At 39.3% G+C, this 27,840-nt stretch overlaps 2 protein-coding genes across 7 annotated transcripts in view; one reads left to right on the top strand and one right to left on the bottom strand.

The window, feature by feature from the left end:
* SPTSSB (serine palmitoyltransferase small subunit B) overlaps positions 1 to 13,006 on the top strand; it is a 28,605-nt gene extending 15,599 nt beyond the window's left edge. For 2 of the 6 annotated variants that reach the window (XM_084987500.1, XM_005669959.4), the window contains 2 exons: positions 9,108 to 9,208; positions 11,454 to 11,952. In XM_084987500.1, coding sequence (XP_084843626.1) covers positions 11,485 to 11,715 — 231 coding nt within the window. In that variant the 5' untranslated portion in view covers positions 9,108 to 9,208; positions 11,454 to 11,484 and the 3' untranslated portion in view covers positions 11,716 to 11,952. Of the gene's footprint in view, positions 1 to 9,048; positions 9,209 to 11,453 lie in introns of those variants that run through there. The other 4 variants (XM_013982174.3, XM_005669958.4, XR_014822602.1 and 1 more) reach the window with 3 other exon arrangements.
* The window catches only part of LOC146397571 (uncharacterized), a 43,018-nt gene extending 18,208 nt beyond the window's left edge, over positions 1 to 24,810 (bottom strand). The window contains exons 1-2 of the mRNA XM_084987494.1: positions 24,440 to 24,810; positions 23,366 to 23,468 (exon numbers count right to left, since the gene is read on the bottom strand). The gene's annotated coding sequence lies outside the window, so the exon portion shown is untranslated. The remainder of the gene's footprint in view (positions 1 to 23,365; positions 23,469 to 24,439) is intronic.
* Positions 24,811 to 27,840: the final 3,030 nt, after the last annotated feature.

Below are 27,840 nucleotides of genomic sequence, written 5' to 3'. Positions count from 1 at the left end.
GTTACAAGTTTCTCTTCCTATTCATAACATCTGCTCAGCCTTAGTATACATGCTGCTCTTCTTTAGTTTCATTCTATGTATCTCCTTACGATAGCTAGAGAACATTGAAATTGGTATAATCTGTACTTGGTATCTCCTAAATTATTATTTATAAATTTCTGCTAAAGTCAAATTCCACATTTTCTTTCCCAGCCCTAAGTATTTCATTCATACATTCCTCTGGAGTCTGTCATAAGATGCCAATCAACACGGGCTGCTTTGAAATTACAGTATTCAACACACACCATGTTGCCCAGTGGCCTCAGTTGATAGTTAGAATAGAAGTACCTGTTTTCTATTGCTCTGCTTTTGTTGGTGTTAATGAAAACTGCAGGTAATAAGATTGGTTCAGATAGCCATCAAAAAAACCACTCTACTCTTGTGTATATTTCAAATCCACACCATACCAACAATAACTTGGCTAAACTGTTGGTCAGTCTTTTTCCTTTTAGTATACTCTTTTAGTAACTCACTTCAAATGTACAATATTATAAAACTTAGAGTAACTTAGTTGCCTAAATGCAGAAACAAGCTTTGACTTACAATTGTGTGCTTCTTTCTCTCTGAGGAGTCTATAAAATTTTCCAGCCAATTCATGAATGCATAAAGAAATTGCCCTATGGCTGTTTGATTCTCTTCTCTGGCTTTGATTTATCACAAGCTTTTAAGTTGGCTTTCTTAGCTCCCTTTAAAAACTTGAACTTCAAATCCATCACTTCTGGTCTGACTTCCAATATTGTACCTCAGTATCAGCATGAGGAATTGCTTGCCAGAGGGTGACTCGAGAGTATTCTAGGATGAAAAGAAACTGGGAGAAAATGTTAAATAAGAATATTACCTTGTAGGGGACACAGAAAACACTGGAGTTGCCCACAGAAAACTTAGAGCAAGATGTCTGGAAATTGGGAACGATCTTGTATCTGACTCTTACATAGACAAAATATAAGGTTTCACCTTCAATCATACAAACTTTTATCTTTGTGAATCAAATCGTGTTCATGTCAAGAAGCATGATATGACATCTTTGTGACTAGGTCCCCAAGATAACAACCATGGCATAAAGTTGTGCAGTGCACACAATGGTGTGTGGTAGCCCTGCCCAACGTACATTGTTAAAAATGTATAAAGATTGCTGTGCCTTTCAAATAGTGGTTTGTGGTAATAACTATATACGTACATTATTTTATTATTATATTTCAATGTTCTAGGCAGTTATCTAGCAAACATAAATAAGGGCTGAGGTTTTTTGTTTTGGGGGGGTTTTTTACTATAAAATATACAAGGCCCTCCATTGTTGAGGTAACCATTATAGAATATTCCATGAAGACTCTTCAACTCTATAATTTAATAAAATCTTGCAAATAAGGTTGCACCAATCCACAAGGAACAATAAATACTACTATTACTATCACTCTGACTCTTAAAATTATTTCTAAAGTTCTCACAAACTATCCCTACATTCCTTACCACATCACTAGACAGACTTAGAGGTATTAACTATTATCTTCATTTGAGACAGAAAAGCTGTAACACAAAAAGAGTTTGGAACTTCTCCAAGGACACAAAGTAGAGTGAATGAAGAGAAATAAAGAGAAAAGAGAATAAAGAAAATAAAATAGAAGGGACAAGAAAAGAAAAAAAGCTGTAAGAGAATTCAGGTCTCCAGATGTTCTCATCCTGGGATTTTTTTTTTCCATTAGAGCCACTTTTCTGCCTACCAGTCTTAAATTATTCTTCACCTAGAGTAAGCCCTTGTAAAAAGCCATTTTAATGGGATTTAAAACCACATTAGAAGTTTTTTATTCCCCCAGAGATTCCATGAGCTTTTAACAGTATGGGGAAATTAAAAAGCATTTGTCACAATAAAAAAAAAAATTAGTACCAACTCCCTTCCATCCTACAAAAAGACAGATTGTACTGAATTTGACAGTACTTAGAAAATAATCTGTATAATACTTATTGCCTGAAAGCAGACAGTGAGAATTTATAGGTACCTTTTATGTGCCCCACATTGTGCTATGAAAATATTAAATAAGTACAAATATGGTCCCTGCCCTCCACATCCTTAAAATTCAATCAGTCAGTCAGCTAATCAGCCAACCAATTCACCAGCCGGTATATACGTACCTTACATTCCAGGCACTGGGGATAAAGAGATGACCGTGACATATTCCCAGTATTCAAAGACCTCTTAGTCTAGTGGGGAAACATTGCACATGGCTAATTGTAATACAGTATAAGTGCTACAATGGTAACCCTTAAGAGACATCAGTATACTATCCTTGGAAAGAGTGGTCTCCTGAGAATGTTTCATAGAAGAAAGAAGATAAGCACTACATCTTGAAAATAAATAGGTTTTATCTAAAAGAAAAGGGGCACAAAAATATTTCTAGAAAAGAGGATGAACTAAAATGTGGAAGCTTTAAAGTGAATGGCATTTAGCAGAAGAGTCCAGAGATGATGCAGGAGGGATGGACAAATCAAACTGTGAAGGGCCTTAAATGAATGTGCCATTTCACAGGACATTGAAGGGTTTCAAGCAGAAAAATAAATCTGTAATTTTAGATAATTCCAGCCACAGCATGGCAGATTGTAAGGTGAAGTAGACAAATTGGACACTATTTCATTAGTCCCAAGCAAGATATGAACAGAGTCTACAGCACTGCCTAATGAAATTTTCTGCAGTGCTGGAAACATTCTATATCTATGCCATCCAGTATGGTAGCCGTGGGTCACATGTGGCTATTGAGCACTAAAAATTTAAATTGCCACACATTGGCTAGTGTCTGTCAAATGTGACAATGCAGAAAATATTGGAGATGCTGGCACTTGAGTTAAGCCTTAAGGGGGTGGATTTCCAACTGCAGGTTGTAACTGGTAGGTTGAAAAACCAATGTGGTAGCTCACATTTGGGGTGTTTTGTAATGAATAAAGACAATAACATAGAACACAGCAGAATCAAATGGAATAGAATAGAAAATAAAATATGAGTTCACACTGCAGAGTATTATTTTGAGAGATATTTATTTCAGTTATATGGCTATGTATATGTGTGTTTCCATGGATCACAATGTGAAATGTATTTTTCCTCTCTACCGTGTTTGAAAATGTTTGAAAATCAATCCTGTATGGAAGGCTATTGTTTAACTATGTTCAGAGTTACAAGGAAGAGTTTTCTAGAAGGATAGAAGAGCATAAGCAAAGTCATTGGAGTTTGGAATAGGATAACTCCGGCCCTTTCAAGTTTTTTCTAATTATTGTTTGCCTTCAGAAAATTTTAACAGATTTTATTGTTTAGAATATTTTTAGACTTACAGAAAAATTGAGGCGATAATACAAAGAATTTCCATATACTTTGCACCTAGTTTCCACTATTAACCTCTTTCATTAGTATGAAACATTACAATTAATGAGCCAATGTTGATATCCTATTATTAAAGCCAACATATTAATCAGATTTATTCAGTTTTTACCTAAAATCCTTTTTCTGTTTCAGGAGTCCATCCAGGCTAACACATTACATTTAGTTGTAATGTTTCCTTAGGCTCCTTTGGGCTGTGACAGTTTTTCACACTTTGTTTCTGATGACCTTGAGAGTTTTAAGGAGTACTAAGAATTTTTTTTTGTCTTTTGTCTTTTTAGGGGCACACTTGCAGCATATAGAGATTCCTAGGCTAGGGGTCACATCTGAGCTATATCTGCCAACCTACACCACAGCCACAGCAACACCAGATTTGAGCTGCATCTGCAACCTACACCACAGCTCATGGCAATGCCAGATCCTTAACCCACTGAGCGAGGCCAGGGATCGAACCCACAACCTCATGGTTCCTAGTCAGATTCCTTTCTCCTGTGCCACGATGGGAACTCCGAGGGGTACTAAGAATTTTAAGGTCAGGTATTTGGCAAGATGCTGCTCTGTTGAAATTTCCCTGATGTTTTTGTTTTTCCTCATGATTAGGCTGAGACTGTGAGTTTGGGGGAGGAAGACCACAGCAGTAAACTGTGGATTTCATGCCATAATATCATGAATACATACTATCAACATGACTTATCACTGTTGATGTTGGCCTTGATCAGCTGACAGAGGTATCGGTTATCAGTCTCCCCCACTGTAAATTTACTCATTCTTATCACCCTTTTTTGTACTCTTTGGAAGGAGATCATTCTGCTCCTTTAAATGAATCACTTAATTAAAGGAAGGCTTGAATCTGAGTAAGCCATATTGAGTTCTTTCCAAAGAAAGCTGCTTCCGAGGACAGACAGAGTCTCTTTTTAGATACGGCATCTCTCTTTAGCAGCAGGCAGGATACTTTTTCCACTTCTCAGATTTTCAGGTTCCAAATATGAAGCCCAAAAAAAGCTGAGTGACTGACGTAGAATTCCAAAATAAGTTGGGAAGGAGTTCACCCAAAATCGATTGTAGGTCCTTTTGACTTTTCTTTTCAGCCCTAGATTCTGATATTTTAAAAGTAAATGTAACCCAAAATATGTTAGGGTTTTTTTTTCCCCCTCTCAGGAGGGAAGATTCACCATTAGCTAATGTTTAGAAAGGAAAATCCCTTACTTAGAAAATCCAATAATTTGGAGCACTTCCTTTAGGCAAAAGAGAGCTGCAAGATGAAGTCATTTGCAGTATTCCCAAGGCAAGTGCCACTCTAACAAATCACTTGCCATTCATCTTTCATTACAGTTGCCTGTTTACCACTCCCATTCCCATAGACAGAAACCAAAAACATGGAACCTCCTGAGCAAGACTAACCTCTGCTTTTTCACTGTCCTGCATATTTCCCTTACAGTGCTCTCCTTTCATGACTCATACACACAGATTCATCCAAACACGTGGGGATTTCATTGCTCTATTTATTCTAAGTTTTTTCTCTGTACAGACCCCTGAGTAATGTGGATCACAAGTCCCAGGACTTTTCCTTCTCATTGCAGAAAAAGAGATGAAACTTTATCTTTCCCCACTGTACACAAATCTAGTGAGAGAAAAAAAAACATTCAGTGACATTCAGAAATAAAAAATAGCCACTTACTTTCCAATCAATTATGAGATAACTTCTTAGGGGAATTCCAAGTCCTTACTATTTTCTACTGTCACAGTGTCCCCATTTATTCTCTAGGTTCCCTTTAGGACCCAGTCTCTCTCTGGTTCCCAAGACTCTCACTCTCATTATCCTTCTCTAATACTGTCTCCCTTCTCCCTCTTTCTCCCCTCAACCTTACAAAACTCTGCTTTGAGTCTTTAATCCATGTTAAGTTGTACACTACTAATAAGAACCTTGACTTTTGCCAGTTCCCCATAGTATCTGCAATAAATAGGCATTCAGACTTTCCTTTGACTAGAGGAGAATCCTAACTGGGATTTCAGGAAAGAATCTTGAGTAAGAGCAGAGGAGAATCTGGGGACACAGAGAAGCTGGCTGAGGTCTTCCAGAAAGCTACACACTGAATTCCAGCATTCTTGCTCAACTTAGAGTCTTTGAAGACTACAGAAAACCTCCATTGGAATTTCTACTTCTTTCATCCAATGCCAAAATATGGGATAGTCAAAACCTAGAATAATCTGGTCACTTTAGTTCACCTTGAAAACCAAATTTAATGTCAACCAATATAACTTAAGTTTAATGTTAGCCCCACAGCCTTGGTCTTTTCCTTAAAATGAGTGACTAGGGAGTTCCCTGGTGGCCTAGCGTTTAAGGATTCCATATTATCACTGCTGTGGCCTGGATTCTATCCCTTATGCATGCCATGGGAGCAGCCAAAAAGGATATTTTTAATAAAATAAAATGAGTGATTAGGTCTAGGGATTCTACAGTCCATCCAGCTACTAACATTCTAGAATTCCACCTTAGCTGCCTAACGCATGTGGTAAATATTGTCTAAAATGTGTATTTGTGGAATATACTTAACTAAATTACAATCCTTTGGGACAATGGCCATGCCTGTCTCAGTCACCATGGAATCTCAAGTTTCTGGTGCAATTACCAGCATGTTAATAATTATTTTCAAAAAATAAAAGGGAGGGAAAATATTTCTCCAGTTAGATTCCATCTTCCTATCTATGTACTTCCTCCATACACAAATCCCTTTAATTGATGCTTTGCTTGCATTTCTGCTAATCCTCACAGCAACCTTAAACAGAAGGATTATTATATCCATTAACAGGTGAGGGACTTGAGGCCCAGGACAACTAAGTAACTGGGCCAAGGTCACATACCCGGCAAGTGGAGGAGTCAGAACTTGAACCCATGCCTATCCTTATTCCCAAACCCATTATGCAAATGAAATAAAAGCACGTTCTGAAATACATATAATCCTATAAAAATAGAAATTGTTTTGTTATTATTACTAGAGAAGTTCTTATAAACCAAATCCATTAGGTATCTTAGAAAATGGTACCACATGGATTCTTCTGAAGGAGATGTTATCCTGATTTTAAAACAATGGCCCAGAGAAAGCCTTTGTTCAGGCCTCATAATCCATTCCTCCAGGGAACAGTGCTGACCTTTGCCCCACTCCCACTTCTTACAGCGCCTTTCACCTACTTTGGTTCCACAAGGCTCCCAGGCCTCCTCACTCACCTGAGGATATCACCACAAAGCTTCCGCTGTTAGAGGCAAACCCACTGTACCATTATACCACCAAAGACAAACCGCAACGTGCCTAGGGAAGGAGTGCCACTTTTGAATGCACAACCTCATTAAGATTTAAGAGGATTCTAAAAATCAAGTTTAGAGGAAACATTAAAAGGAGAAGAAACAAACCTCTTCCCTCCTCTTTTCCATATACAGGAAATTATCTATTAAAAAACACAATTACAAACAAGGAGATTCATGCTGTGTTTGAATACAGTAACCATTTTAAATCCTTTGTTTAGCTCTACTGGGATATGCCATCAAGTCTTTAAGGGCAAATTGATTTCACATTTCATTGTGAAAAACTAAGAGTTAAGATGTTTGCTGTCTTCTAGTTCTAGGTTACCGATGGGTAATTAATTTCATGGCCTTTCTGGCATCATATTTCCCAAATTCAATTTCTTTTCCTAACTTCCTTCTTAGCATTTTTCCATGCCCTTTCCTCCCATTTAGCACTCATTCCTGGCCCCTCATCACTGAGTGTTACATGGTCCAGTTTGCTGCTGCCTAGAAGAGCATCTCCTGCCTGCAATGCCATTTTGGAACAGATTCCTTCTAAAGCTGTTACTACTCAGAAGAAACCACATAGTAGTACTCAAAATGCATTTGTTTAATGAATGAATGAATACTCCTTCCCACATTACTCATCTTAAATTGTCTAAAGTGGTTTTCTTAAATCTTGCATGTTATCCCATAGGAGATTTTAAAACAGACTCAAAAGGAAGTAAAAATATATTACCTAAACAAATCTAGAACCTAAATACAGTGCATAGTCTAATGACAGGTTGAAGCAGATGGTTTACCAATAATAACTCTCTTCTCTTCTCACCTTTGCATAAGCAACAATGAAGAAATAATCTTTAAAATTGCTTTTCATTAATAAGGGGAAAAAGAATCAAAGAAAAGGGGGAAAATCAATGCTTTTGTTGACTCTTAGTCTTCCTGAGACTACGCTGAAATGTAACAATAAAAGCACTTTTCGCATGCCAGAGCTCACTACCGAGAGGGCTTGGAAATGACACAGGGCACTGTAGAGACTGACAAAATTTTTTTAAATCTTAATTCTTTAAATTGTTAGCAATATGTGACCAATGTCTTACCAGGTATCCAGCTTTGGTGTAACACATGTTGGTATTCTTTAAATCTCTCGTTTCCTTGATTGATTGATTGATTTTATGGCTTAAAACAATGAATACTGACTATCTTAGTTTCTATGGTTCAGAAATCTGAGCACAGCTTAGCTTTATGCCTCTGGCTCAGGGTCCCTCACAAGGCTGTGATCAAGGTGTCTACTGGGGCTGCTTGAGAAAGAAATTTAATTTTTGAAGAGAAAGTAATGGCCAGGCAATTAATTTATACAATTTTAAAAGCTAAAATGTAGAGAGAAAAAGTCAATGTTATTTCTAAATGAGTAATCCATCTCATTTATAAAAGTAACAAGAGAAGTAAGAATATTTTTAAACTGATTTTCAGTACAAGGTTGATTTTGAATGAATTAACGCCCATGGGAGAGCAGAGGCATAGATTTACTGAAACGACTGGTATTCAAACTCATTTCAGCTTGGCTTTAGAATGCAGGGAATGCAACATGTCCATATGAGCTTAAAGCCTCATCCTGTCAAACCCACCACAGCACCCCCCTATTTAAAAACTCTGGAGCCCCCTTACTCATAGCATAAAGACAAAATAATTAGCCTACCCAAATAGGCCCTAGAGTGCTTTGCCTCACAATGGTTGTTCCTTCCTCTTAAGTTTTCTCATACTCCCAGCCTCCCTTCCCAGATCTCTACTCCTTTCCCTGCTCCCCTCAATCACCTAACAAGCTCCTTCTCACCTCTAACCTCTGCACAAACACAAGTTGACCCCTCTGTCTTGGCCATTCTCCCCACCTGACAACATAGTTTATCTGATTCACAGTCATTTCTTGGATTTCATCTCAAATATCTCTTCCTCGGAGACCTACTCAGACTAAGCTAGTTTCTCACAGCCCCTTATATATTATTCTTGTCCTTTGGGGCACAATGTGTAGCTGATAATTATGTATTTGTATATATTATTTGATTGCTACCTGTCTTCCCAACTGGACCAAGCTTCCTAAGGGGAGGGTCTGTGCCTGTCTGAGCCATCATTCTCCCACTTCTTCCTGCACAGTCTTGAACTTCATACCTGATGAGTGGACTTTTCACATTCCTGATCAGTTACTTGGCACCACCCCAAACTCTACCTAGATAATGAAGAGGGAGCAAGTGTGGGTATCCATGAATGAGATTTTTTAAAATAAATTTAGTTTGAAATATATAGTCATCTAGTGGGACAACCTAAAAACTCAAATAGATACCTCCTAATTTTCCCTCTTTTGGCCTACTAGTGAAAAGTCCTGGTTGCTTGTTCACTGAAATTCTCCTTCTGTGACTCATTTTCTCCAAGACCTAACCCTACTGGCTTTCACTATTCCTCTGCAACCAAAGCTAGGAATGAAAAAGAACATTGGAGGTAACTTCTCACTGAAGTCCACCTGCCAGAGCAAGGTATTTATTTATTTATTTATTCATTTATTTATTTTTGTCTTTTCTAGGGCCACGTCCCTCAGCATATGGAGGTTCCCAGGCTAGGGGTCTAATTGGAGCTGTAGCCACCAACCTACACCAGAGCCACAGCAACTCAGGATCCGAGCCATGTCTGCGGCCTATACCACAGCTCACAGCAATGCTGGATTCAACCCACTGAGCAAGGCCAGGGATCGAATGCACAACCTCATGGTTCCTAGTCAGATTCGTTAACCACTGCGCCATGACGGGAACTCCAGAGCAAGGTATTTAAATCCAATTACTTCCTCCCCACTCTGGCTTCTAAGAAAGATGGGAGTCTCACTTTTCATAGGAAAGTAAAACGACTTCAATTTGTATCATTTATTTATTGGGATTATCCTAGCTATTATTACAAATAATCATAATTTGTAGCACAAAGACTTTCTCATTTTAAGCTTATGTGGAAAGGGTTACTTATTATCAAAGCCAAGCCCTTGAAAGTCAGCAAAAACCAATCGTATCCCACTTATGTTGGGACTATGAGTCATCCATAGTTATTTTAATTTGGTTACTTGTCATTCTTTCATTTACTCATTTGTTCAGCAGTTATTTACTGATGGCTGTCTCTGTGCCAGGCATGAGGATCATGAGAGTCTCTCTATAGCCTGAGTGTCCATGGTCTTATGGAGCAAAAATATTTTGCTTTTACTCAAGAGAGAATCAAAGGAAAGAGAGATATTTTCAAGTCAGAACATAGAAATGATCTTCAAAAAAATATAGTTGTAATTTGAATAGCAAAAGCCATCAAAGTGGACTCAGATGATGTGGCACCACTATTTTTTAGGAATAAGCAAACAGGCACAAGTGAGTGTTATTCCCAAGGACACTCACCATATCTATGAAAGTCTGTAAAATCTTCCCAAGAATCTTTAAGAAATGATAGATGCCCTTCTGTCTAGGAGGTTTTATATATGGTTTTAACTGTGATCCTATGTGAAGGCCAACAAACATTTTTATATGTTTTTTCTAAGTTCTCTACCAGAAAACCAAATGACCACGCAAAGGTACACTTTGGGTTCCCCTTTGCTTCAGAGGTGCCAAGACCACCCACATGTCCAGTGCTTCACCAGAAAGACTCACAGGATTCAACATATATAAGTACTCACAGCCTTGGTTTATCACAGCCAAAAAGACTTACAACAAGATTGGCAAGGAAGAAGGACACAGGTGGAGTCTGAAGAATTCCATTCACAGGCTTCCAATGCTCCCTCGCTCCCATGAGTGGATACACCGAATGTGCTTCTTTATCAACAAAAAGTGGTGATGCATGTCCAATGTTTCTGCCTAGCAAGGCTCATTAGAGACTCAGCATCAAGGTTTTTCAGGGGGCTGTCACATGGACACTCTTTGCCTGGCAATTACAAAAATTCCAGACTCCCAGAATAAAGCAGGTGTTCATAAATTACAGTATTTGCACAGTCTAGGCATAGTGAATCATCCTGATCCATTAGGGAATGGAGAGAACATTCCAAAAGCCAAGTTCCCAGATACCAGCCAAGGGCCCTTCTAAAGATAGCCTCAGGCTTGCTACATTAACACTTTTCTGCACACCATTCTTTAATCTTCTTCCAGAATATATGTTGCAGGAAATAGAAAATTCACATTTATCTCTCTAGATATATAGAGCTAAAGAAAATGTGGTTAGCCTAAATTTATAGATAATTATTAGTAGGGTTATAATAATTTTTTTGCTATTTCTTGGGCCGCTCCTGCGGCATATGGAGGTTCCCAGACTAGGGGTTGAATCGGAGCTGCAGCCACCGGCCTACGCCAGAGCCATAGCAACGCGGGATCCGAGCCGAGTCTGCAACCTACACCACAGCTCACGGCAACGCCGGATCCTTAACCCACTGAGCAAGGGCAGGGACCGAACCCGCAACCTCATGGTTCCTAGTCGGATTCGTTAACCACTGCGCCACGACGGGAACTCCTTATTTTTAAATATAATTGTTATTAATAATATTATTGCTATCAATTCTAGTAGTAATGGTGATGGGCAATGGAAATATTATTAATTCCCATGTTTAATATACTGTGTGTTATTTCCACATAATATTCCTATTAATAATTCACTCAATGATCACTAACATACTTTGAAAAATTTTAACATGCTGAGATCTAAGGAGATTCTGTGTTTGGTGCCTTATTTTTTTTTTCTTCTAATCTGTTACCTTTTTTTTAACAGGGAAGACTTTCTGCAGCTTGAAGAAGCCAATATGGATTTCAAGGGCGTGAAGGACTATTTCTCCTGGCTCTACTATCAATACCAAATCATTAGCTGCTGTGCTGTCTTAGAGCCCTGGGAGCAATCCATGTTCAATACCATCTTACTAACCATTTTTGCTATGGTCGTGTATACCGCTTATGTTTTTATCCCAATCCACATTCGCCTGGCCTGGGAATTTTTCTCCAAAATATGTGGCTATCAAGGTATAGTTTCTAATTGATCTTGTTTGTATTCTATGAATGGGCATCACATATGTATATGTTGCTTACACTGTATTGACTTAGGTGGATACAGTGGGTTCTTTCACTATCTGACCTGAAAAGCTCTCTCCTCTATGCATTTGTATATCCTGCCTGAAATTTGACATAGATTTCTCTTTACCTGCTACATTGTGCGTCAGACCATAGATAACACAGTGACCTTACCTCACCTATCAGATTCTCTCAACTTAAATCTGGGACTTTAGAATTTGTTTTTAATCAGGAACTTTCATATAAACTCTTTCTGGAAAGTAGGCTCATAAGAAACCTATCAGATTCATACTGAAAATGCTCCCTGGATACCTACTCTATAGTGAAGGATATATTTTTAAAAAATTTGTTCACAGACTACTGTCAAAGGTATCCTATCCTTGTTTACAATATACAAAAATATCTGAATAAATTACATAGATCCCCCCAAGTCTTTTTTTCTAGTAACCTGTTGATACCTAAAATTCTTTTACTTCAAGTGTAAAACAGTGGGTTGAAGGCAATTATCTCCTTTCATACATGGTTCATGAATTGTTTCAAATGCCTCTAAAAATCTGGCTTTATAACAGTTTAAAATCTAAAATGTTGATTTTTAGATAATCCAGTAAGTATTATGATACAAAATAATTTTAAATATAAGAAGCAAGATATAATCAAAGTAAAGTCAGATATTGTGACTTGTGAGGCTGCCTTACCTTGCATGATGCTGGGGGAAAAGAGACAAGAAATTGCTTCTTTTCTGTGCTTTCACTCAGTGGAGGGGGAGAAAAGTCATATATTGGGCTACAGGAAGAAAAGCTAATAAATAGACTGGAAGTAATATTCTGCCAGCAGGAACTCGACAGCTCCAGTTAAATGCTTTGATATAGTGGCTCCTTTGCAGAGCAAAACCAAGATTTATTAAATTTCCTTCAAAGTGTTTATCTTAAAAGAAATTAAATACAAGGTTTTTAATTATACTGCTGAATCAAATGTGAACGCCAAAGACCAAATCTTGTAGCTTTTCTTTCCTCAATAAATATTAATGTTGGTAATTCTGGAGGGTAAAAATATAAATGGGTTTTGGACAATGTTTTCACACTCGTTTGCGTTCTGAAAAAAAAAATTCCAAGGACAGCTAGAGAGAAAGATGTTTGGCATGCTGAATTAGCTTGCATGTTTGTTAAAAGACAAAGACACGTGTTTTGAAGATAAACCAGATCTGAACATGTATTTGTTGATTTTTGCAAAATAAAATTAGGTTTAATTTTATAAATAAAATGTCCACCTCCAGATTTGCTTTTTCCTCATATTGCACTAAATATCTAGGCGCTTTCATCCATATTTCTCCCCAAACTTACCATTTCTAACTAATTCAATGTGGTAACTGACCTTAAGACAGTAGGGTAAGGCTTACATTTATCAAAGGTTTTCTCCAAGGTAGACACGTTTTACACGTTGAAGTAGGTATTAAGGTCTCCCAGTTATAGGTAAGGAAGCTAAAAATTGGAAAGGGTACATTTCTTTCTCAAGGTCCTTTAACTACTAGTGGCAAAGCCAGGAAGTAAATCCGGGTCAGGACCACATGGGCCCTGAAATATTTGCCACATGGAAGTCCATGGGAGGACAATGTGAGCAAATGAAAGCTAATGGGTTGGGGTCACCAACATGATGGAAAACAGAACACCATCAATAAAAGGGGTAGGAGACTGAGAATACAGCTAAGATTAGAGGAATAAGAAGCCCAGGCCCCAGCTCTGCCTTTGCTGTTTACATGGTACTGCGTTCACCCATTTCAATGCTGTCCAGGCCCATATGCCTGTTTTGAAAGACTGCTTTCTCTTCTAAATATTTAACAGAAGATTCTCAGTTAAGCATGAACTTGGATGCATTCCCAGTTCACAATGATTCAACACCCTTAAATACATGGACCCCTGCTAAGAACTCTTGGAATTTAATCACAAAGATACTACCTTGACCTTCTTAAAATCCTCCTTCTAAAAATAAGAATTAAAATAAATGTGAATAGACACAGAAAAGCTTGATAAAGGATATTGCAAAGCACTACCCCAGGATGTCACTTCAAAGGTAAGCATTTCCTCTGTGTAATCAAAATAATACATACAAGGTCCAAAAAATATAATCAAACATAGCTTGAACAAAAATCTACACGCAGAAGGGAAGAAAGCTCCACCAGCCCTGCCTACTCTGTCAGTTTTTCTAGACTAGGCAGAGATGCTCTTTACCTTGACCATAGTTAGCCTAGATTAGGAACACTTTTTATTTGCTTTTGTTTTGCTTCTATTATTTGTATATTTTAATAGTATGTATAGAACTTAAAAAAAAAAGCTAAGGGTTTTATGAGTCAAATGGGCTTGCATTTTTCACTCACTAAACTAGGCATCGTAAGATACTTCTTCACTGGTATTGGCCAAGTCAACAATTACTTTTATCTACTTGTGCAACAAAAAACACAAAATGCCAAGAAATCAGGCAGTTTTAACATTGAGTTAGCATAGCCCTGTCTTTAATAACTCATGTGAGGAAAAAAAAAATCACTAGTCCACATTTTCTACTTTTCTTTTCTATCATTAACATATCTGGGTCTTCCCACTAGTAGAGCATGTGTCCCTGAAAGGCAGGAAATTTATCCTTATTTCTGCATTCCCAGTTTCTAGCCCAGTGCTTAGTATAGAGCTGAGCAGATACACATCCTAAGGAACATGACATAGTTCCCATACCCTTTGTCCACACAGAAACAAGGAAGCTCTGTATTTGTGTTGGGCCAACCTGAGAATGGACAACTTCTGGATATTGACCAAAAGAGAAACATTGATTTGTTTATTTATTCAATAAATGTATTAAAAGTCAACTATGTGTTGATGGGTAAATACAGGAATGGCAAGATGACTAGATATGTGAGGAAGAAAGTAGAGTAGAAACTATGGGGTAGGTATTCAGGTGTTTGTTAAAAAAAATTCTCCTAACTTTACATATGCTTGAAATTTTTTTAAAAATATTTATTTATTTATTTATTTATTGGCCATGCCCATGGCATATGGAGGTTCCAGGGCCAGAGATCAGACCCAAGCCACAGCAGTGACCAGAGACACAGCACTGACAACACTGGTTCCTTAACCTGCTGTGCAATCAGGGAACTCCTGAAAATTTTTATTAAAAAATGCTAGGGGATGGAGTTCCCTGGTGGCACAGAGGGTTACAAGTCCGGCATTGTCACTGCAGCAGCCTGGGTTGCTGTTGCAGCATAGGTTTGATCCCTGGCCCAGGAACTTCTATATGTCTTGGGCCAAAAAAAAAAAAAATGCTGGAAAAAAAGTTCACCAGGTACTAGTCATTAAGCTGACTACTAGGAAACAAAGATTAACAAGGTAGAGAATCATCCCTGTATTTACAAACAATGCAATCTGGTAGGCAAAATGACAGAAGAAAAATAAGCAAATGAACTATCTACAAACTGCGAAAAGGTCTTATGAAAGAAAAACCGGAGTGCTAGAGAGAAAGCAACAGGGGGGTTGGGGACAGTGTGGGACGGGGTGAAGGGGATTGTATCAGGGGAAAATTCAAATTTCTTTCATTGCATCAGAGAAGTAAAAGAAATAAAAGGAATCCAAGTTGGAAAGGAAGAAGTAAAACTATCACTATTTGCAGATGACATGATACTATACCCAGAGAATCCTAAAGACTCTACCACAAAACTGCTAGAGCTCATCAATGAATTGGGCAAAGTCACAGGATACAAAATTAATACACAGAAATCAACGGCATTTCTATATACTAACAATGAAAGATCAGAAAGAGAAATTAGGGCAGGTATCCTGTTTACCATCGCATCCAAAAGAATAAAATACCTAGGAGTAAACCTACCTAAAGAGACAAAAGACCCGTACTCTGAAACTGTAAGATGCTGATGAAAAAATCAAAGATGAAACAAAGAAATGGAAAGACACACCATGCTCTTGGATTGGAAAAGTCAATATTATCAAAATGACTATACTACCTAAGGCAATATACAGATTCAATGTAATCCCTATCAAATTACCAAGGACATTTTTCACAGAACTCAAACAAAATATTTTAAAATTTGTTTGTCATAGACACAGCTTGGATCCTCTGTGGCTGTGGCTGTGGTGTAAGCCAGCAGCTACAGCTCTGATTAGACCCCTAGCCTGGGAACCTCCATATGCCACAGGCAAAAATAAATAAATAAATAAATAAATAAATAAATAAATAAATAAATAAATAAAATTTGTTCAGAAGCACAAAAGATTCAGAATGGACAAAGTCATCCTGAAAAAGAAAAATGGAGCTGGAGGAATCAGGATCCCTGACTTGAGACTTTACTACAAAGCTACTGTCATCAAAACAGTATGGTATGGGCACAAAGACAGAAATATAGACCAGTGGAACAGGAGAGAAAGCCCAGAATTAAACCCACGCACCTACAGCCAACTCATCTATGACAAAGGAGGCAAGGATATACAATGGAGAAAGGACAGCTTGTTCAATAAGTGGTGCTGGAAAAGAATGAAATTAGAACACTCCCTAACACCAGACACAAAAATAAACTCAAAATGCACTAAAGACCTAGACATAAGACCAGACACTATAGAACACTTAGAGGAAAACATAGGACAAACACTCTCTGACATCAACAACGGCAACATCTTCTCAGATCCACCTCTCAGAGTAATGACATTAAAAACAAAAATAAACAAATAATCAAACTGAAGTGTTTCTGCACAGCAAAGGGAACCCTAAACAACACGAAAAGACAACCCACAGGATGGGAGAAAAGCTTTGCAAATGAATCGACTGACAAGGGATTCATCTCCAAAATTTATAAGCACCTCCTACAGCTCAATACCAAAAAAACAAACAACCCCATCAAAAAATGGGCAGAAGTTCTCAACAGACAATTCTCCAAAGAAGACATATGGATGGCCAACAACGCATGAAAAGATGCTCAACATCACTCATTATTAGAGAAATGCAAGTTGAAACCACCATGAGGTACCAGCTTACACCAGCCAGAATGGCCATCATCAAAAAGTCTACAAACAGTAAGTGCTAGAGAGGGTGTGGAGAAAAAGGAACGCTAGTACACTGTTGGTGGGATTGTAAATTGGTGCAACCACTGTGGAAAGCAGTATGGAGATGCCTCAGAAAACTAAACATAGAACTACTATTTGATCCAGCAATCCCACTCCTGGGCATCTATCCAGAGAAAACCATGACCCGAAAAGACACATGTACTCTGATGTTCATTGCAGCACTATTTGCAATAGCCAAGACATGGAAACAACCTAAATGTCCATTAACAGAGGAGTGGATCCAGAAGATGTGGTACATATACACAATGGAATATTACTTGGCCATTAAAAGGAACAAAATAACGACGTTTTTAGCAACACAGATGGATCTAGAAATTATCATGCTAAGTGAAGTCAGTCATACAATGAGACACCAACATCGAATTCTGTCACTGACATGTGGAATCTGAAGAAAGGACAGACTGAATTTCTTTGCAGAACAGATACTGACTCACAGACACTGAAGAACTTATGGTCTCTGGAGGAGACAGTTTGGGGGATGGGAGGATGTGCTTGGGCTATGGGATGGAAATCCTGTGAAACTGGATTGTTATGAGCATTATACAACTACAGATGTGATAAATGCATTTGGGTAATAAAAAAATAAAATAAAATAAAAAGTCTAGAAACAATAAGTGCTGGAGAGGGCGTGGAGAAAAAGGAACGCTAGTACACTGTTGGTGGGATTGTAAATTGGTGCAACCACTGTGGAAAGCAGTATGGAGATGCCTCAGAAAACTAAACATACAACTACTATTTGATCTAGCAGTCCCACTCCTGGGCATCTATCCGGAGAAAACCATGACCCGAAAAGACACATGTACTCTGATGTTCATTGCAGCACTATTTGCAATAGCCAAGACATGGAAACAACCTAAACGTCCATCAACAGAGGAGTGGATCCAGAAGATGTGGTACATATACACAATGGAATATTACTTGGCCATTAAAAGGAACAAAATAACGACATTTTTAGCAACACAGATGGATCTAGAAATTATCATGCTAAGTGAAGTCAGTCATACAATGAGACACCAACATCAAATGCTATCACTTACCTGTGGAATCTAAAAAAAGGACACAATGAACTTCTTTGCAGAAAAGATACTGACTTACAGACTTTGAAAAATTTATGGTTTCCAAAGGAGACAAGTTGGAGGGTGGGGGGATGCACTGAGGGTTTGGGATGGAAATGCTTTAAAATTTAGTTGTGATGATTGTTGTACAAATATAAATGTAATAAAATTAATTGAGTAATTAAAAAAAACTTCTCTCATTGCAGGTCTTTAAGCAGTGGGGCAACGTGAGAGTGGGATGATGCCATTTACACTGAAAGATAAAGATACTGGCTGCTGTGTGAGAGTGGATGGGATGAGGACCCAACACAGATGAGATCCCAATGGAGGTGGAACATCAGAGCCAGAGACACACAGTCTGATATGACATATATTTTGGAGCTAGAAAGTCAATACACCTTGCTTATGGGTTGGATCAAATGGGTAATTCCATTAAATACATAAACCCTTTAAAAGAAAAATCTAACCCACCTAAAGGAAATTTCTTCCTTATTTTGGGAAAGTTACTTCTAGAGCTGATTTGATCAGTTGCCCATAAGAAAGGATAGAATGTTTTCAAGAAGTCAGAGGAAACAAACTTTATAGAGTTCTACCACTTTTTCCAGCTTTTAAGCTTCACTGTATCTTTTCAAGAGTCCTCATATTCTGATTGGAAGAAAGGACTCCAGTTTCCACAATAAAACAGAATGTTATTCCCTAGGTGCTTTGCATCATCAAAGTTGACTAACCCAAACATTAGTAGCGTGGTTGTTCCTAGGGATTAAATTAGCCCAACACTAATTCTAGAATTTGAAAAGGTTTTGAGAACAAATTTCAGGGTTTGGGTTCTCTCTGATTCATTCTTGAATTATTATGTTGACAATAATGAATATCATAGTACTGAGAATGTTTAATGGTGGCGTTAGCAGGGCAGAGCTGACCAATTTTTTATTTCATTACTTGCTTGGAAATTAGGAGTTCCAAAATAAAATTACAGTTGCTTCTACTGTAATGACAAAGCCTATTTCTGTATCAATGATGACGGATTCCACTGACAATATTCACACCTTTAATAACTTCCATATGAAATTCAAATTGCTCCTTTTTATTACTGTATTTTTATTTCTAACAGAAGTAACACTTAACCCAGATGTCTGGCTATATGGGGCAGAGGGAGACTGCAAAATAGAAGAGAGAGCTCCCTACGCCTCACCCTCCTGCTTCTGCCTGGAAAAGCTGTACCCACACACACAGCAGGTGAATGTGGATACCTGTCTGGATGGCATGGTCTTGATCACTAGGGAAGCACTAAGTGAGGAAAGCCTCATGTCACACTCAGCCTGGATTCCCACTCAGTATATAGCACCAGACTGGAGAAAGGGGGAAGAGGAGAGAGAGAGACTGGGGGAGAGTAGCGAAGAGGAAAAAAGGAAAAGGAAGAAGTGTTATCTTTTGGTTTTCTAAGTTTACACTTCCAAAGAACTTGCAATGCTTCTCTTTATCCCTCAAAGAATTTCCCAATCTCATTTTTTTTCCCTAACATGAGCCATATCTAAATGGGTTTTTTTGTTTGTTTGCTTGCTTTTTAGGGCCGCACCCATAACATATGCAGGTTTCCAGGCTAGGGGTCCAATCGGAGCTACAGCTGCCAGCCTACACCACAGCCACAGCAATATCAGATCCAAGCCACGTCTTCGACCTACACCACAGCTCATGGCAATGCCAGATCCTTTAACCCATGGAGTGAGGCCAGGGATATAACCCGAAACCTCATGGTTCCTAGTCAGATTCATTTCTGCTGTGCCAGGACGAGAACTCCCGTATCTAAATGTTTTACATCTTGCTCAGACTGATATTTCAATTTCTTTGGCCCAAGGCTATGTTGACTTAAAAAATGAATGCACAGCCTGAAAGTTGAGAGTTAAGTTTTATTTGGGGGCAAAATTAGGACTTAAACCCGGAAGACAGAATCTCAGGTAACCCTGAGAAACTACTCCAAGGTGGTGAGGAGGGAGCTAAGATATGTGAGCTTTTGCAACAAAGGGAAGGCAATAGGAACAAAAGATTTACAGAAAACCAGATTTACAGAAGAATATTTGCAGAAAACCAGTTTCTATGGGAAGATGTAAAGGTCTGGGCTTACTGGAATCTTTCCTTTGATAGGAACCTCAGCTGTTTCTTTCCTGAGTTCCCTCAGGGCTCACCAGCCCATCCTTGGAAGTGACTGCATTGACTGATGACCATGACATCTCTTGTTTGTCCACTTAACTATAGCCCAAGAGGCAGTATTTCAGAACAGTATCTGAAATACTGCCCCAAAGAGAAAAGGGGAAATATCAAGATACAAGTGATAAAGGTGAAGGGGGAGGTGTGTGCAGCCATGCACATATTTTACAAAGTTTGCTGCTGGTCTCATGAGGGTTACTACTAGTCATAAGGAGCAGACACCACCATGAAGGGTTTTAGTGTTTTTTCAGATATGAGATGAAAGAAGTGGGCTCACAAAATCTCCTAAGAATATCTATATATCTGAAGACCTGTTCTTCCAGTTTTCCCACAGCACAGAGTGCCTCATTCCTCATCTACACCCTGAGCTCTGCTCAGGAGGTGCTGTGGGTCGGCAGCAGCAGTGACTCATGATTTAATCCATGTAGAGGCAGATGGCAAGTGACAAACTCCAGTTCACAGTTAAAATAACCAGGTAGCTGATCTCTCCATCCTTGGGTGAGTGTTTTGTCTTCCCTCCACTTACAAACTGGCTTATAAGATTCCCCCTGCCTCACCCTATCCCATCCCCAGTCCCTCATGATTTCTCCACTTCATTAGAAAATTAGGGATTGAAGTCTCTCCAGTGATTTTTCCAATTAAAAAGTCTACTATCTACGAAATTCTAGTGACTCTGCATTTCAGCTCCCTGAAGCTTTGGTTATTGATAGGAACCTGACCTTTCTCTGAAATGCTAGGGCCGTTATAATGCCAGCACCAACCATCATTGTTGTATGAGAAAGGTAATACAGTCCGTAAATAAAAACAAATGAGCAAATATTCAAAAATCCCAAAGAGCAATCAATCAGTCTTTTACCTGAGATTAAGGTGAGAAAATCTATTCATTCAGTGGGTGGTGGATTTATAGGAGCGGTCCCCCTGGGGGCTTCATCTTGCATTTCATTAGCCACCCTTACTCTACACCCCTCCTCCCCACAGCCCCTCAGTCCTTTTAACCTCCTCATGGCCCTCACCCTGTCTACTCTCATATTCAGCCCCAGGAAGGGTTTACTGTCATTCCCTGCAACATCAATTTTCACTACTGAATGGGAGGAAGAGGAGAGATGGAGGGTTGGGAGGAGTAAAGCTCACAGGGAAGCAGTTCATGTCCTGGTCGAGCCAATATGCAAGGCAGCCAAAAAGTCAGCTGTCAAACGTGACCTTCTGGTAGCTTATCTCTTCCACCTTATTATGCAAAGGCAACACCAACCTCCCAGCCCTGAGTTATGTTTTCCTGAACCAGAAAATATTGGGCTCCAGAGAAGGAGAAGGAGAAAAGTCCATTGCTCGTAGGTGCATATTCTGTGCCTCTCGTATGTCAGTTCCCACAAGGTTATGCAGGTGTTGCTTCTGGAGAGCACAGTCTCCGCTTTTCTGGCCTGTGTATTCTTGTAAAATCTCATTAAGTTAACAGATTGATGAATAAAAGTCCTTTTTATAATTTCAGGTTAGGAGACATAGAGTCCTATTCCAGACATGATTTGCCATTAGAAATTGTTTTGAGTGATTCACCTATGAGAAGAGTTTTAAAACTCTAAACAAGTAAGTGAAGGTTTTGAGAAACTGCTGCATTCCTTTGTATTCTCCAATCTGCTGCTCCTTCTCTTTGTGCCTATGTTTACTCTCATAGCAATCCCTATGTGAGCATTGGTAAAAAAGAAGGATCCAAAAAAAAAAAAAAAAAAAAGGCTAATTGATGTATTTGCTGCTCAAGGACCACAGCATTGGACCACAGCATTGGTGTGCATCTGTGGCTATACATTAGAATCATCTGGGAGCTTTAAAAACCACCTATGCCTGGCCCCACCCAGAGAATTAAATCACAGTCCTTGCAGGTGGCCCCCAGACTAGGAGTTTTAAAAGCTCCCCAGTTGATTCTAATATTCAGCCAAAATTGAGAACCACTTTACTAGAGTTTCAGCAGTGCCAATTAAGTCACTCAGATCCAGCTTAGAGCTGGACACTCCACTTACTCTCTTCCACTTGCCAGGTTCCCTGAACGTGTTGATGATATGGTCAAGCCTCTGCTGTTTGTCTGGATGCAGTCTTAATTGCAACAAACACCTCTTCCCTACAGTTCTTCAGGAAAAGTACTTAACACTCCCATAAGAACTCGAAGTGCTAAATCATTAAGAACATCACACTCCCTGCTGGATATTGTTCCACCTAATGATGTCTTCAATCATTTAATCATGCATCATTTAAAAGCAGTAAAATATCACAATTTATGCTTACAGGCACGAAGCTATAAGTACACTCAGTCTGCTGTTGATGAGCCTGGTGGTGCTTTTTCATTTGCAACCATGAGTACAAGATCATGTCACAATAATTTGGTTAAGTCAGATAGATAGTGCCATCAGCAGTGCTGCAGAGCAAGCAAGGCTTATGAATTTCACTATAATGTTGTAGGGCATCTCATGGATAAATGATTGTACCTTGCTTGCTTTTGTTTTTAATTATTGCAGCTATACATCTTTAATGTAATATATATGATATGATATTGTTAAAATAAAAAACAAATGGAGACCAGCCTGGAAATTCCCTGAGCAGACAAAACCAGTTTAATCACACAAGCAAAGTTTAATTTAGCTTATTTTGCAAGACTAATTTACCTGGGTCATTTCTTGCTTCTGCCTCTGAGAAGTATAAGCAAAACTTAAAACCATTTCCAAAATGGTTATGCGGTAGCCACTAACCAATTCTCTATCATTTAAGAAAATTCTATTATTATAAACGATCATGGTGAAGAAATAAACAGTCACTGTCTTCCCATTATGTAAACTGCTTTATAACAAGATACCCTGAGCCCTAGTCCATGTTTTAATCTGAGAGCTCCTGGTTCATAAACTGTCTTTGTGGTGTGCGCACAATGAACTTTTATTACTTCAATGATTCATTAGTTTTACTTCTGTTATTTATGAACTTTTGACAATATATACACACACATACATACACATATATGTTTATTTAACCATCTAAAACTACATCAATGTAATTGTTGGCAGAAGCCATTCTAACTAGAAACTCAGCTAATCAAGTGATCTCCTAGGAAAATAAATACCAGTCATATTTAATAGGAAGAAAAATACCAACCAGAGAGTAGAAAACCCCAAGTTCCAGTTCTTGCCCTGGTTGGCTGGGTGGTGTTTGGGCAGTCACTTCACTTCTCTAGGCTCCTTGTTTCTCTGCTATGAAAGGGGGGGACTCACCTGGGAATGACGTGTGTGCTTTTGTCTTTTTGGTTCCTCCAGTCACTGGCAGGGCCTCCCTGGAGGGCCGTGTTGAGAAGCATTCTGAGGCTGCGTCCGCTCACTGGGACAAATACCATTATCAACATGTTAGTGTCTGTCATGAGCTCAGGAGAAGGGAAGTGGAGTTCAAGTTCCACTTGGCCAAATACTAGAGACTCACTTTCCCAAACCAATGCAGTGAATGGAGACCAGTAGAAATAAAATGAAAACAATTATTTATACCACCTTAACTGCTGGTCTTTACAGCCTTATGAAAGTGTGTCCCCACATACTGGTAAAAAATTGTCTTTACCCAGGACACTTATCCTTCAGCTCCATTTCAAATTCTACTTCTTCTACTAGACCAAGCACATGTCATAACAATAATTGGTAATATTTAGGGACCAGGTACTAAGTGTCAGACACTGTTCTAAGCATTTTGCATATGTGATCCATTTAATCCTCACAGCAACACTGTTACGTAGATATCATTATTATCCCCATTCCACAGATGGGGAAAGCTGAGGCACAGATTAAGTTACTTGTTTAAGATTACAGTCAGTAGAGAGCTGGCATTTGAACCGAGGCAGTCTGTTCTAGAGAAATATGTCTAACAACTGGATAAAATGGTACCTTCTTCTAAATATCTAAATCAATCATCCCCTACACTATACTCTTTTTTTTTTTTTTTTTGCATTCTCTCATTTACTGATTTTGTGATTATAGCAGATCATTCAGTGTGGTAAGCACTTTGAGATTTAGACATAACTTTATAGAGGGTGACCATATATCCTGTTTGCTGACTCAGTTTCTTTGGATAGAGGTGGGAAAATTCAGAGTTTTCCCTACATAAAGTGATGTCTGAGTTACTGCGTTATTAAATGATAAATACCAGTTACCTACATTAAAATCAGTGACTAGGATAGGCTTGTTCTCTAACACACAGATTCTTCTTGTTAACTTGTTATATTGCTTGGACCCCAGGATACATCCTTTTGTAAATGAAGTTGACCAACCCTCCCCAAAACTCAAAGAAAACATTAAATTACCTACAAGAATAAAGTTGAGTCCTGGGGGTTCAGTGATGGCAGCTCCATAGCTGGAAATGCAATCCTGGCCGAAGTCTCTGGCAGAAGAAGTAGTGAAGAAGAAACCTCAGGCCGCTGCTGAGATGAGTGGCAGGAAATGCCAATATGCTCTGGCATAACTGGAGAGTGTCCTCAGCCACCTAGCGGGTCTCTGTGACGTACCGTGAACGCTAATCCTCCTGAGGGCAATGCCCTAAGTCCCAGGGAGTTCTGATACCTACTTGGGTCCTTGGACTCTTTAACCCATAGAAAGCGTTAAGAGGCCAGATGAGGCATTCAGGCAGGGCTACACATGAGAGAAGTGGAAACAAGTAACAGGTGCCTTTGCTAGCTCCCTGAGGAGGGTGGGCTTGTTCCTTAAATGGGGTGAGGGTTGGGGTGGATTGATGGGTAGGAGTGGCTTAGATGGTCTGCCTGACCCTTTGGTGGTGCTGTGTGCAGGGATCATGTGCAGCACCCTGCTTTTGCTCTCAGAAATGGTAGTTGGGTTTGTATCTTATTGCTTATAATTGCCCCAACTGCACATGCATGTAGTTATTTTCAGTCTTTACAGTTTGTCTTCTGTTGCAGGAGAAAACATTTGTCCAGGTGCAAGTGAAAGCATGACAGTAAAGGGTCCCATGTCCCGGCCAGCTCAGTTCTATGACCCTGACTTGCCCCACTCGGCTGCCAACAGAATGGAAATAAGCTGAGCACGGCAGCTTGTATGCATCATCTCTTCCTAAGCCATTTTCATGACTGGTGCCTTCAGTGCACTGCAGGCTTCTCTGCTCTTGGGCACCATGGCCATGGCTGTGACTATGGAGAAGAATGATTGCAATCCAAGCTCAAGTGCAGAGTGTCCAGCCACGGCCACAAACTGATTGTGACCCTGTTCTGTGTCTGACCTTCCATCCCAACCACAGCTTGGGAGGATTACATTTGGTTCCAGGCACTAATGACACCGAAAGTCTTCCATGCGTGAATGGGAAGGCTTCTTAATTGTGAACACAGGGGCTCAATTATCTTTCCCCTGATGGCACCAAGTGCCCCAACCTATCTCTTGCTTGGAGCTAGTTACTTCCTGATGAAGGTAGGTTCTATCCTTCTGGCTGCCTTCCTCTCTTCGTTAGACTTCCTGGTGGGCTGTAATACCATCATTGAACAACATCTTTTTGAATCAAAGGCTGATTTCCCCAGAGGGAGCTGGATTAGGTATTTCTGTTTGGGGTTGGAAAGCTAACATGGGCCCATAAACAGACATTTCTATGAAGGTAGCCCTTTGCTGTTTTTTGCTGAGGCCTTTCAGAACTTTTACCAGGGACATAATATGGGTGTGACTCATGAACTTTTAAATATAAAATGAATGGATTCATATTAAATTTTCCTGAAGCAAAATGAAACAAAAAGTTCAGTCCTATCTTAATTGTGGTAATTGACTTACATATGAAAAGCTTAAAATGTTACTTCCAAGAGATGTTTGTGGGTTGCTAGAAAGGGAGGGAAAGACTTAATAAAACTCTGCTTAGGAAAGAAGAAAATATTTCAGAGCACAAGAGAGTGAGGGAAATAGTTTTTTCTTACAGTCAAGAGCTTTGGTCTCTCCAATAAATCAAAGATAATGAGCCAGCAACTCCATGAGGATGTGAAGGAAAAGATGCTACATTTTGGTGAATTCCAGACAAAGTTGGTTCCACTAATATACTCTGAGACCTAGTTTAGGGAGGATTGGCTAACAAGAAAGCAGGCTGATAAGAGAGAAAATAAAAAGGGACAACACTGGCACTCTACTTTTTTTGTTGTTTCTGGTTCGGTGATCATGACTTTTATTTAACAGTAATATTTTTCCAATTTATTTATTTTATTTTATTTTCGTCTTTTTTTTTTTGCCTTTTCTAGGGCCACTCCCGCGGCATATGGAGGTTCCCAGGCTAGGGGTCTAATCGGAGCTGTAGCTGCTGGCCTACACCAGAGCCACAGCAATGCGGGATCCGAGCTGCGTCTGCGACCTACACCACAGCACACAGCAACACTGGATCCTTAACCCACTGAGCAAGGCCAGAGATCGAACCCGAAACCTCATGGTTCCTAGATGGATTCGTTAACCACTGAGCCGCAACGGGAACTCCTCAAATTTATTATAATAATAAACAATTTTCAACCTGACCATGATGGTGACTTTATAAAGATAAAAGACCTGTAAGACTTGCAAGCACTGAGATGCTCAAAGAAATGTAGGAAGGACACAATGGCTTCTCACTTCTTCAAAGACACACCAGGTTGACTCTGGGTTAATTAGCATAATAGGACACTCAAACCAAGCTCAAAAGTCCATCTGCTTTAAAAATAATCATATATCCTGGAAACTTGAAGTTGCTTGTTGCCTCCCAGACAACAGGCAAGGGGAGAAAATGATGAAGCCTATAAGGAGGGTGGGAGCCCAACTCTCCTAGAGACAGAAACCAACTTAGAAACAACAAGAAACAGTTAGAGATGATTTCAGTTTACTGGGCAGGAGTTTAAAACTGAGGTCAGGATCTGGGCAAAAAGGAAAATAATCAGGAGCTAGGAGAACAGAAATCGGGGGTCAAGATCAAGTGAGAAACTCTAGAGGCCAGGTGGGAATGCTGCCCAGAAACTTCACAGTTCCCACCCCTGGAGTGTCTGGAGGTTCTAAACTGCAGGCTGCCTCTGGGAGGCTGGGGGTGGAAGGGACATTTGGTCAACCTAATCCAGCTTCCCAGGTTTAGAGCTAAACATCAGCTCCACCACTTTTGGAGTACACTTTTGGGACCATTCTTGACTTTGAAAAGCTGCCTTGATGAGTCAAAAGATTGAAGTAGGCAGCAAAGCAAGTATCCACCTGGAGTCACCTAACATCAGTGCCCACAATCATAGTGGCCCTAACAGTCATAGCAAACCCAGGGTGCCCACTGGCACACTTCACTACAAATCTGAACATTTTTTCATAAAGATGTCATGACCTTTCCTCCATTAATTTGCTTAGCAAAACTTTTGTTCACAGAACCAAGGTGAACTAGAGCACAACCCTATTTGAATGATCGCTAGTCCCATAAGAGTACACTTTCTTCCTGTTGCAATTTTCATAATGTGTGACATGATTGACTCAATGTCAATTCTCCCTTTAGACAATAATCATCAAGAGGGCAGGAACTGTGACTATTTTTGGACACTATTTTATCCTCATCACCTGAAATACCATCTGTCACCCAGCAGCCCTCAATAAATGCTGACTGAAAACACCCACTCAAAAAGTTATGAGCACTAAAAAAGAAAATATATGTGAAGTACCCATCCCAGTGCCTGGCAAATAAAGCAACATTTTTTAAGTAGAGTGAATTTTTTTTGAGTAGAGTGAATGAGCGA

Source organism: Sus scrofa, chromosome 13, assembly GCF_054392235.1.
Source record: "Sus scrofa isolate SSC_HxYL_T2T_F1_AM1 chromosome 13, Sscrofa_HxYL_maternal_Yorkshire_Landrace_v2.0, whole genome shotgun sequence".
Taxonomy (NCBI): domain Eukaryota; kingdom Metazoa; phylum Chordata; class Mammalia; order Artiodactyla; family Suidae; genus Sus; species Sus scrofa.
The sequence above is the reverse complement of the archived record's forward strand: the minus strand, read 5'-3'. Positions and strand labels throughout refer to the sequence as shown.